Source organism: Trachypithecus francoisi, unplaced genomic scaffold, assembly GCF_009764315.1.
Source record: "Trachypithecus francoisi isolate TF-2019V2 unplaced genomic scaffold, Tfra_2.0 Lachesis_group17, whole genome shotgun sequence".
Lineage (NCBI taxonomy): Eukaryota > Metazoa > Chordata > Mammalia > Primates > Cercopithecidae > Trachypithecus > Trachypithecus francoisi.
Window position 1 is genome coordinate 62,215,561 of NW_022681462.1, and position 12,854 is coordinate 62,228,414.

General features: G+C 35.8%; 1 protein-coding gene across 2 annotated transcripts in view; it reads left to right on the top strand.

Annotated features, from left to right (window-relative positions):
• The window catches only part of SRBD1 (S1 RNA binding domain 1), a 230,814-nt gene that overhangs the window by 59,974 nt on the left and 157,986 nt on the right, over window positions 1-12,854 (top strand). For both annotated transcript variants that reach the window (XM_033175816.1, XM_033175817.1), the window contains exons 11-14: window positions 2,679-2,786; window positions 5,190-5,347; window positions 8,810-8,900; window positions 9,583-9,690. In XM_033175816.1, coding sequence (XP_033031707.1) covers window positions 2,679-2,786; window positions 5,190-5,347; window positions 8,810-8,900; window positions 9,583-9,690 — 465 coding nt within the window. The remainder of the gene's footprint in view (window positions 1-2,678; window positions 2,787-5,189; window positions 5,348-8,809; window positions 8,901-9,582; window positions 9,691-12,854) is intronic.

Below are 12,854 nucleotides of genomic sequence, written 5' to 3' on the forward strand. Positions count from 1 at the left end.
TTTAACTAGTGTATTATACTGCTGTTTGCTGTCACTTCTGCTTTTGAGCTCTTCATATCTTTAACATTTATTTCTATTTTTACATTTATTGTGCCATACATTTTTAAATTATTTGTTTCATTGAAAAAAGGTGTGTTTGTTGAATTCATGCCTTTTTTTAATGGAGTAGAGAAATGCTACTCCTCTGTATCCCTAATTCCTTCAGGCAAATGTTACAGTAGTGAGCAGCAGGGATTTACGTGGAAGGAAGGATGTATCCTGCCTAAAAGCACTTTCACTAAAATTTAAAAATTATATGACACTTTCTATGGAAGAGATTCAATTAGTTGCTATTATGTAATCTTTGGAATAAAATATTGTAAGTGCTTAAATGTTTGTTCAGTGAAATTTAGTTCATTTCCTAGCCTAAGATAAGTAAAGGGGATGAGAGTACCCTTAAGGTAATTTTAATTAATATTTTGTTAATGGTTTTCATTCAAGAGGGCAAGGGCAGAGATGCTATAGAAGGATGAAACAGAGTAGATAGTATCATAGGGCCAACAGATTTATATGCCCACTGTGCAGTAACAGACTAATACACCAAGACAACAGGATTCGTAGCAGAGAAAAGAGATTAACGGGCCTGGTGAGGTAGCTCACGCTTGTAATCCCAGCACTTTGAGAGGCTGAGGTGGGTGGATCACGAGGTCAGGAGATTGAGACCATCCTGGCTAACACGGTGAAACCCCATCTTTATTAAAAAAACAAAAACAAAAAATTAGCCGGGTATGGTGGCGGGTACCTGTAGTTCCAGCTACTCAGGAGGCTGAGGCAGGAGAATGGCATGAACCTGGGAGGTGGAGGTTGCAGTGAGCCAGGATCACACGACTGCATTCCAGCCTGGGTGACAGAGTGGGACTCCATCTCAAAAAAAAAAAAAAAAATGGGTTTAATGATTGCAGGGCACTGAGTGAGGAGATGGGAGGAGGCCTTGAAATCCATTTCCTCAAAAAGTTCTGGGCTGGGTTTTTTTGTTTTGTTTTGTTTTTAAGAAAGGGTCTCTGTTGCTTAGCTGGAGTGTGGTGATGCAATCATGGCTTGCTACAGCCTCAACCTCCTGGGCTCAAGCGATCCTCCTGCTTCAGCCTTCTAAGTAGCTGGGACTACAGGCATACACCACCACATCCAGCTAAATTTTTATTTTTTGTAGAGACAGGGTCTGGCTATGTTGCCCAGACTGGTCTTGAACTCCAGGTGATCCTCCCACTTTGGCCTCTGGGAGGCCATATTCTGGGATTACACATGTGAGTTACTGTGTCCAGCCTGGGCTAGGATTTTTAAGGGGATCATGGAGGGCAAGGAACCGGAAAATTGTGGTCGTTGATTGGTTGGGGTGAGGGGGATACAATCATCAGGATATGGAAACTGTACTCTTTGGTGAGTCAGCTTCTTGATGGTGGGTCTTTCATACTAGCTGATGTCAGTGGTTTCTTTGGTACACAGGACCTGAAAGAGTATTCAAATGGAAAACTTAACATTTCATAATGTTCAAGTTGTTACCTATAGAGCAGTTAAGGGAAGCTATAATCTAGTAACAGGGTCTGTGTAATTCTAGGACAGTAGGCACCAAACAAGTATGAGGAAGCAAGTCAGAGAGTGAGCTGACCTCATGATTAATGTTGAATGTGCTACCAGCTTGGTTTCTTTTCGTTTCTAGCCCTGCCTTCTTTCCTGATTAATTTTATAAGGTTTACAGGGACAATTTCAGTGAGGCTACATTTGTCCTTTTAGCTTGTGCTTTTTCTCTTCTATTCTTTCTCCAGTGTCCATTAACAGTTGGTTCTGTGGCATTTGTATTCCTCATTACATATGCAGATGCTGCCTGGTAGAGCACTGTGGCCTGAGCAATAGATTAAGTGCTACTCAAAAATGGCAAGAGGCAAGGGTTAAAACAGAATTTCTGCTTTGCTCAGTCTACTTTAACTCTCAGAAAAAGACAAAGAAAGGAGAAAAAAAAGGATACAGTAGCTGTCTTAGCTTGGACTACCATAACAAAATACCATAGACTATGTGGCTTCAACAAGAGAAATTTGTTTTCTCATACTTCTGGAGGCTGAGAAGTCCAAGATCAAAATGCCAGCTGATTCATTTTCTAGTGAGGGCTTCCCTCCTGGTTTGTAGACAGCTGCGTTCTTCCTGTGTCCTCATATGGTTGAGAGAGAGAGAGAGCAAGCTCTCTGTTACCTCTTCTTATCAGGGCACTAATTCCATCATGAGATCCCCAACCTTATGATTTCGTCTAAACCTGATTATCCCCCAAAGGCCCCATCTTCAAGGTATGGATCTGGGGAGGGACACAATTCAGTCTGTAGCAGTGTTGTAGTAATTTTTTGGTACCTTTCTTGTATCTTAAGATTTTGGCCATTATTAATAATGCTTTGGAGACCCTTTACTGAAGAGGAAGTTTTTTCCTTGTTTTATATCTGACCATAGATAGTTACTAGGATTTTTAAAATAAAAACTCCAGATGTCATAGTAATAATTTCCAGATACCACAGCCTTTCCTCACGGATTATGTTACTTTGACTTCAATAAGGGTTTTACCCCCTTCTGTATTCCACCTCCCTTCTTTTTGGGAGCCCTTTTATGGCCTTATTTATTGTCGCATCAATTTTAGTGTGGGCTTTTCTGTTTTGCAGGTGGAGACCACGTGGCTTTGCAAGGCCAGAGTTAATGAAGATCTTACGTGATTCACTGAACGATTCCTTTAAACGCCTTATTTATCCTCTTCTCTGTAGAGAATTCAGGTATATATCTTGTCTTGTTTAATTTTGTGTACTACTTATTATTATATGGTACTAGTCCCACTACAGTGTGTAGCAAATATATGTTGATTGATTAACCAATTGAAAAAATTTAGTCTGCATCACAAAGTATTAAAGTTAAGGCTTGATTTCAATCTGTAGGTGCTTTCACATGCATAGATCATAAAAATAGTTCTTAATTATGATACATTTTTCAAATCTTGACCACTTAATGTGCACCCCTTGAAATCCTGTGATACTAGTCTTGCAATTTGACAACCAAGCTAAACAAGTGGTTTTATTGATTAGAAATTTGGCTTGGAAGAAGCGAACTGAGAAGTTAATGGAGAAGTTAGTTGGAGGCAGTTTTTAGAGGTAAGAGAGCCAAAGAAAGCATAAGGAAATATCAGTAGGGTACATGATGAGTCAATTACTTTGTTTTTAACTCCAAATGGAGTTATTTGGATGAAAAATTATCACCAATGATAAATATTAGGAGATTATTAAAATGGCAATGTGAATGGACTAATAGAAGGACTAAGTAATAAAGATGAAAACTGCAAAAGAGGTGGGGTTTAGAATTGTTTAGAGGACAGAAGATGGAAAGAAAAGAAATGTAGGGAGGCAAAACTCCTCTTTCTTGCTTCTCTGTAACCCTTGTTTTTGTACTCAATCTTTAGAAACTAGACATTCCCTAATACATAACTTCCAAAGTATTATAGATTGTCTTCATTCTCATTTATTTGTAAGTTTCAGCAAGGGCGACTTGAGAACTGTAGTTTTGTAGCCATCCCTCCAACCTCTCTAGAATTTTTAGCAGCCTATGTAGGGCTTGTTTCTCTCTTGCTGGACTTGACCATTGAGTTAAGATTGGTTCAGAGCAGAGAGTGAGCAGGTACTATTAAAAAAGACACATAGTCCTGTTGTCCAATTTATTTTTACCAAAGTCATTTAATCTCTTGTTACATCCATTTTAGCCTAGATGTAGCCTAAAAATATTGTTCCTTTTAGAATTGTGTTTCACTTCAAGCTGTCTAACATCTCTTGCTTTTGAGAGCTAGGGCATACACTTTAAAAATTAGGAATTTGGTTCTTCCTGAAGGAAAATTTGTTATTTAGAATATCAATTTCTTTTTGTATGTTTTTCTTTTTATTGTTTTCTCACGTTGCTTATGTCTAGTGGCACTTTTGACATTTTTCGCATATATTTTTGATTTGAGTAACTTCACTGCATGTGGAATAATTTCATTAAGGTTTAATGTAAACAGTTTGATGTGGGATCATTTAATGTATAAACCTTTTCTGAATTCTATTAGCAGTAGATAAGCAAGAGTACTTTCTTTTTCTTTTTCTAAAATGCCCGTAAAGTAATATAACTTATATCAGTTTATAAGTTAGTTTGCAGGTATTATCTACAGATATGCCTCCTGATAGGAATACTTACCTGAATAACAATTAAAGAGGAGGAAACTCCCACTTGGTTTGTTTTTTAGACTATTTTATTTTGCAGTCACGTAATTTGGTTGACTGTATACTATGCATAGCCTACTTCTGCATATCTTATTCCCGTGACTGTCATGATCATTCATCCATGTGTCATTTTTCACATCTACCTCTGTCATCAGTTCTACATTGTCAGTTACAAAGTGCTATCTGTTTTGCCATCTTTTATTGTAACTTGAATTTTTCCTCCCCTTTATCTCCATGGTGACTTTTAATTGAGGGCATCATTTTTTGTCTGGATTACTGAACAAGCGTCATAGATGATCTTGGTCTTCTGTCTTGTCTTTTCCGGTGCATATTACAAATCGCCCTTTCAAAATTCTCATCTCATGATTTCATGCTTGTATACTTCTTTCAGCTGATCTTGTTTGTCTCCAGGATAGAATCCAAGCTCTTGAGAAGAACATGCATAACCCTTTGTGATCTGTTTTTTTCTTGCCTCTACTTCTGTCTCGCTGTTTCTTTTTACTTTAGCATACGAAATTACTTGCTGTTTCTATAATGAGCCATGAGCCTTTACATACACTGTTTCCATTGTCTGGGGTATTTTCTCCCTGCCCACTGTCCCTACTTTTGTTTCCATCCCATGTGACATTCAAATGTGTGTACACTGTCTTTCTCACATATACACATATTTATAAGCATGGGTTTTATATACAGTAGAGAGCAGATAGAGAGGTAATGTAGGTATGATAAACTTACAAGACTTGCTTCAGAATTGCTTGTGCTATCATATATTACTGTGATTAGTGAAAATAGAGTCAATATAATTTTTGTATATTTTTCTCCGTAAGTTATATTGTTATAATAAATTATCCTTTGAGAAATAATTGTACAAAATGAATGCTCCTTTTCTGAAAGAAAATTTGGGTGAATGAAAAACCTTTTCTTCTATTTCTAAAGAGCCAAACTAACATCAGATGCAGAGAAGGAATCAGTAATGATGTTTGGACGGAACCTTCGTCAGCTCCTTTTAACAAGCCCTGTTCCAGGGCGCACCTTAATGGGAGTGGATCCTGGTTATAAACATGGTTGCAAATTAGCTATAATTTCTCCTACCAGTAAGTTGTCTTGCAGTTTTCCATATAAAAGTTGTTTGGTTGGTTATAAGTTTCACTTCATACATTTCATGAGGATTTGGAAATAATGTTAATCTTTAAGACTTAGAAAGTGGTTTTCTCACATATGGCGGTATTGGGAACCAGATAATCAAACTTCATTTTTCTCTCATTTGTTCATCAAACCCGTCAATATACAATTATCATTTATATGCTTCCTATGCCTCAGTAGAGATATTGAGGATTAATTAGGCTCAAACTTGAACTCTATTAATTCCCATCAGATTCTATTATTGTGATGCATTTGTATATGATGCACTTTAATTCTGTATATATTTTGAATACCAAAAGACATTTTTATTGTTTTGCCCAGTCAATATTTTTTTCCTGTTTACTTACATTTTCACTGATATTCATTTCTTTTGCATTTCTGTGCTTCCATTTGAGATTATTTTCTTTCTGTCTAAAGAACTCTATGCTATTACTTTTAATGAGACACATTGTCTTAGTTTTAGTTTGTCTGAAAACATCTCTGTTTTGCCTTCATTTTTGAAGAATATATTTTGCTTGGTGTAGAATTCAAGATTGGCAGTACTTTCAGTATTTTCAATATGTCATTTTTTTGTTTTTGACTACCATAATTTTTGTTGAGAAGTCAGCCAAACTTCTTATTGTTCCTTTGAAGGTCATATGCCTTTTTCCTCTGGCTGCTAAGATTTTCTCTTTGTGTTTTTCAGTTTTCTTATGATGTGCTTCAGTGTGTGTGTATGTGTGGGTTTTCTTGTCTTTTCTTTTTTGCATGAATTCCACTTAGGATTTGTGGAGCTCCTAGCATCTCTTTCTGGAACTCCAATTATATACGTATTATACCTTTCAGTTTCTTCTCTCCTTTTTGTTTATTTTCTGTTGATCATCTAAGTTAATTAATCCTCTATTCAGCTATGTCTGATTTGTTACTAAAACCATCTACTGAGTTCAAGTGATTGGTTTTTCAGTTTTAGAATTTCCATTTGATACTTTAAAAAATAGGTTATAGCTCCCTATAAACTTGTTTATTTCTAATTTTTTGATCTTTTAACTTCTTGTTTTATTTTCTGTTAGCATTTACTATTTTTATTTTTTTAGTTTAGATTTTTATTTCTGAAAATTTTTTTCTTTCATCTCTAATTAATTCCCGGTTTATCTCATCTAATTTCTGAGATTTTCTAAGTTTGACTTATGTTATTCTTTTATATATTTAATTTTTACTGAGTCAAGGTCTTGCTCTGTTACCCAGGCTGGAGTGCAGTGGCGCGATCTCAGCTCACTGCAGCCTCTGCTTCCTGTGCTCAAGCTATCCTCCCACCTCAGCCTCATGAGTAGCTGGCACCCACCACCATGCCTGGCTTTTTTGTGTGTGTGTGTGTTTTTAGTAGAGACAAAGTTTCGTCATGTTGCCCAGGCTGGTCTTGAAATCCTGAGCTCAAGCTATCGCCTGCCTTGGCCTTCCAAAGTGCTGGAATTACAGGCATGAGCCAGATTTACGTTACTCTTATTTTCTGTAATGTTTCTTTTTAAGAAGCTTGTTGTCATACATTAGGCACATCTTTCTGTAAGGACATTATATTACTCCTTTAAAAATTTTTTTGTTTTAAAAAAATCATTCTATGTAGAATTTGACTATCATGCGTTTCTTTTGCTTAGTCTTATACATTAGTTTGCCTGAACTTTTAGTAGAGGCTGGGTCAGGCAAACTGTTCTCACTGTATGGCTCTAAAATTTTCTCTTCTGTTTTTTCCAAATCATTAAAAGAAAAAATTTTGTGTGGATTGAGAGACAGTTTATACTTTCTGGAATCTGCTTCTCTGTTGCTTTCCTTTATCTGGGCTTTCTTTTTCCTTTGCTCTTACTATCTTTACTTTGCTCAGTTTGGATGTGATTACCAATTGTTTTTCCTCAGTGTGGAATTTTTTTGTCTTGAAAGGTATCTTCTACTAGTTAGTTTCAAGAGTTCATAGGGATCAGTGTTTTCTAATCCTTTCAGAACTACTGGGCACCCTTTGTACTGAACCTCAGTTTCAGCTCCCGTTCTCAAACTGACTGCTGTGATTTCCAGGGAAGTAGCCTTTGACATTTTTGGGATTCTCCTGTTCTCAGTTCCATCAGATATTCCATTGTTTCTTTCTGCTTCCTTCCATGCAGATGCTGATGCATTGGTGTCTTGTCAGTACGTTATTCCCACCTGCTTTTTTTGGGGAGGTTTTGTGGGGATATTTTATCTATGTTCTAGATATAGTCATGACTTTTTGTTTTTGTTATCCTTAGTTGTCTTTTTATGCTGTTCATCTTAGAGCCAGTGGGAATATATTTTATCAGGTGTTTTTTTTTTTTTTGTATCTGTTAAAATATCATATGGACATATTTTGTCCATTACTATGTTGCTGTGATGAATTATATTACTGGATTTTTTAAAAAATGTCAAGTCACACTTTCCTTAGATTAACGGAACTTGGTTATGATTCTTTCTTTTGGGTATGTTGTTAGATCAGTTTTCAGTTATTGTATTGCTTATAGGATAATTTTTTTAAAAAGTCACAAACACATCTATATTCTTAAGCTGTTTTGGTAAGATATTTCTAATTATCTGTTTTCACAATTTAATATAAAGTTGTTTATAATAATAGATATCTTTTTAACCTGTGCTCAATCTGTAGTTATATCTTCTTTTTATTCCTAATATAATTACTGTATTTGTATCTTCTATCCTTTCTTTTACTTGATTGGTATTGCTAAAAGTATGTTTTTGTCTTAAGTGATTTGTAACTAAACTTTGTTGATCTTTTCTGTTGTATTTTTTCTGTTAATTTTTGCTTTAAACTGCAACATTTTCTCTCTTCTGCTTTCTTTGGGATTATTTTGCTGTTCTTTTCCTAACTTCTAAGTTAGTCTCTTAGTTCATTTTTATTCTTTAGGTAGTTATCCTCAAATTTTTAAAAATATGTTTAATCAAAATAATTTTAATTATTTTAAATTTAATTGTTAAAAATAAATATTTTTCTGTGTAATGCAGTATAGAAAAGCTCATAAGTCTTAAATATGCACAAGGTAAATAAAGTCATATATCTACAACCAAAAAAAAAGAAGTAGGATAGTATCATAACAGTGTCTGACATATACTAACAGTTCAGTTAATGTTTGCTTTTACTACTATTAATGTTAGATGTTAGTGAAAGCCATTTTTCTTTTAGATATCCTAGCATATTCTCCAATTAATAGTAGTTTTGTGTAGCAAACAGAAGCCTGTGACATTGGAAGGAGCAGTACTTCAGAGTGATTAGGAAGAATCTGATTTAGTGAATATGAATAATTCAGACTTCATGTTAAAAAACAAGCCAGTCTTCTTTTCTGTTACTGCTTAATAAAATCATTGATGTGTTTCACTTTGTAATTTCTTGTAAAATGGCTTGTTCTTTTCATTTTTTAAAGGTCAGATCCTTCACACTGATGTGGTTTACTTGCATTGTGGACAAGGCTTCCGAGAGGCAGAGAAAATAAAGAGGCTTTTACTGAATTTCAAGTATGAAAATAAGTAATCTTTTGAATATTTCAGTGGCTCAGCCAACCAGAGATACCCTTGAAGCCCCTAATTTGGAGGGAGGGATTAAGGGAGGTGCCTTTGTGAGAGAGAAGGAACCATGTAAAACAGTGCTGGGGCAAATTGCTGGAGAACTCTGCATGTGGAAACTTAAGAAACGCTGCACCCTTCCTTTGCCACCTTCACAAATAAAGGAGGTAATATGGGCAGATGTGAGCATTTCATTCTTCTGTTCCAGTTTTCTGCCTCCCTCCCTTCCTCCCTCCCTTCTTTCCATCTGAGGAATAGATGTGGTTGCAGTTAGAAGTTTCAGAAATTGACAATGTATTATATAATTTAATCATAGTATTTTATTGTGGCTTAGATTGCTGCAGAGTTGACTTAATCATGTCTAATTTTGGTTCCTTCTCGATGCGAAGAAAGCTGACTTTTTTGAGATAGTGTGACAGTAAAATACTTCTTTGCTGCCTCCTATACCAAATGCAGGGCAGTGTCTTTTATTCTATATAAGTCTGTGTTTCTCTTGTGCAACAGTGGACTGGTTGCTTGTATATATGAGAGAATAAGAGCATCATATAATAGTATTTGTGCATTCTGTACATTTTCTCTGGTTGATTTCAAAGCATGCCTGGAAATTCAGTTTGTCATTCTGTCTGACTTGAAGCTGCAGCACAGTGGTGATTGGAAATGGAACTGCCTGCCGAGAAACAGAAGCTTACTTTGCTGACCTGATAATGAAGAATTATTTTGCACCACTGGATGTTGTTTACTGGTAAGGCTGTTACGTATGTCTCTTTTCTTGGAGAAGCATGGGAACTTTAAAGTTCCTTTTGTGATGAATCTTCCCTTCTCTTTTTAAGATGTACTTCTTTGCCCTCCAGATCACCTCTTGGTGTTCATGAGAAGTTTGCAGGATAATGTAAAGTGTCTGAGTCTTGGAGACATTTGAGATAGGAATGATTAGAGCAGGACAGAGTCCAGAAACCTCTTACAGAAGCAGCACGTTAGGGCTCAGTTTCATCGGATTTTCTAGGCTATACATTGTGTGAGGGTTCTAGTTAACTATTGAATAATAAGTAGAATGATGTACCAGGCTAGCAGCTAGTAGACTGTGAATAACTTAGCCGCCTTCTCCCAAAGCTTTGAAGCCTATGAATCATTACCCTTCAGAACTGAGAGCCAAGGTAAGTATTATGAATTAAAAAGTATTTCCAGTATTCTTTCATCATTTATCCCTTGGGCACAAACTTTTGTTTCATATAGCCATACAGATAACTTGTGAATAGCTTTGGATTAGAGACCCAATTTCTCTAGTCTTGTCCCTGCATCTGTAGTAGTTCTGCTTTCTTTCACCATTGTTTCCCTACTTGCTCTTTGGATCTCAATAGTCATGTCTACCTTTTCCAAACTATAGTAGAATATTAAGTCTTAAAGGATTTAATTCTAGGAGAGAGGGTAGTTATAATGGCTGCTATTTAACAGAAAGTGCTCAAGAGCTATCTCCCACTGCTAGTGAGAAAACTAATAACTAAAAGAATAGTCGACTGATGAGTAGGTGGCTGATAGGATCAACAAACTAACAGAAAGTAAAACCTAACACCGGAAGAATTCTAGGATTTGTGTAAATAGGCCAAAAGAGAAGGGCCAGGCAGTTAGTATAGTCAAGAGTGCCAAGAGTGTAGTCAGAGTCAGTCAGGAAAACAAACTCAGGATAACAAGGGGAGTAAGAGAAGGTCAGGAACAAACGATAGGTACCATGGGATCATGATTCAAGAAGGAAACAGATTGAAACATCCACTGCAGAATTTTTCCCTCTTTCTCTTGTTATAATTTAAGTTGGCCTGGGAAATACTATGGATCTTCCCTATTCTGGGAACTGCAAATGTGCACCCAGTCCTTTTGAGAAACTAATACAAGCACTGATGTAGCTGGTTCAGTTTATTTCAGGTACCTTCTCTGATTGTTTTTAACTCGTTCACGTTAATTTCATGTAAATATCTTGCATACATTTGTAGTGGTTATAAATACAACTTTCAAATAATAAAAAATACTAAGTAGTGAAGATATCTTCAGTTTTTTCTGCATTTGCTTATAGAATATCACTTCATTGAACTTTAGGCAGTATGTAGTATTAGAAAGGAAAGGATGAATTTTGGGGTCAGACAAATCTGGGTTCATCTTTTGTTTTAATCATTTACTAGTTACGCAGGTTTTGAAGAGTTACTTAGCCTTTCTTAGCTTCACTTTCCTTCATTTTTAAAATGGGGAAAAGAATATCTACCTTACAGGTTTTTTAACAGTATTAAAAGTGAGATAACATAAATTACAACAAAACACTAAGGCTTTAATAAACAATATGTTTTTTTATGAGTGTTTGTTTATATATGTACTTTTATTACAAATATAAATTATATGTATTTAAAAGTGCTGTGAAATTAGAGGCAGTGTTTTCTTATGCAAATTAATAAACCTACATAAAGTTCATTTTCACCTTGATGCAATAAGGATGATAGTAAAATCTATCACTGGATAGTAATAATGTCTATTGCACTTTTGTAAAATAATCTATGTATCGTGGTATCATGAGATGTTCAGTCTTATTAATGGATATGAATTAGATGCCATTTTAGTTGAGCCTCACAATAGGTGCTGTGGTATGATGTGAAGTATGTGGACTATAGAGACAGACCTAGGTTCGGGCCTGCCACCTACTGCCTCTGATTAGCCATATATTTTTAATCCTCTGTTAGCTTTAGCATCTTCTTCTGTGGAAATGTTACTTACCTGTTAGCACCGTTGACCATTGTGAAGATTTAAAATGGAATGTGTTATGTATCTCCTATTTTTAAGGCTGTTTTTAGTAAATATGTTAAGTGTGGGCTAATCTTTGACATTAGGGAGACCCCATTAATATATAAAAAAAATTTCTTTTTTTTTTTTTGAGACAGAGTCTCGCTGTGTCACCCAGGCGGGAGTGCAGTGGCACGATCTCGGCTCACTGCAAGCTCCACCTCCCAGGTTCATGCCATTCTCCTGCCTCAGCCTCCCGAGTAGCTGGGACTACAGGCGCCCGCCACCACGCCTGGCTAATTTTTTATAGTTTTTAGTAGAGATGGGTTTTCACCCCGTGTTAGCCAGGATCTTTGGTCCCTTCTTTGCACTTTTATGAATATAGTCTCCATTAGGCATTTTCTTTCAGAAGAGCCCCATTTTGTTGCAATTTAAGACTTGCTTTGGATGGTAGTCTTTCTCCTATTATCTGTTTTCTCCTTTCTGCTATAATTATGTGGGGTTTTAAAATCTACCCATGTGGTAAATTATAGTAGCTATTTTCTATAGTTGAACCAATTTTGCAGTTCTGATTTAACTCTACTTATAGTGTATTAGTCTTTTAAAGTACTTTTTGCATTTCTTTGCTAATATTATGTGCTTTTGAAGTTTTTAAATGATGCAAATATCTAATTGGAATTTATAGCAAGTGCTTTAGAGAAATCAGCTGGTCAATTTCATTTTATTATCATTTTGCCAATTCAAAGTGCCTATTTGAGAAAAGTATGTTTTCTCATCTTACACTTTGAAGTTACATTGAAATTGAAATCTCCAGGCTTTCTCTGGCAGTCATTTTTAATACCTTCTGAACAGATAATCTGATAGGTATTTCTATAATCTTGTCAGCCACTCATCCTGAAAAACCTTTTCCAGCCATATCTACCAGCACATTTCCTCTTATCTGTTCCTTCCAACATTCTTTGCCTCGACATGCTACCATAGGTTAACAAATGCCATGCTATGTATCCTAATTCATAAACCCCATGAAACCTGACCCATTCATCTATCTTTTCTCGCATTCATTTCTTTCCCTACCCTTAAAATACCTTACGAATCATGATACTTACACATATTATGGGGCAAGCCATCGAAAGCTACCAATTCTTT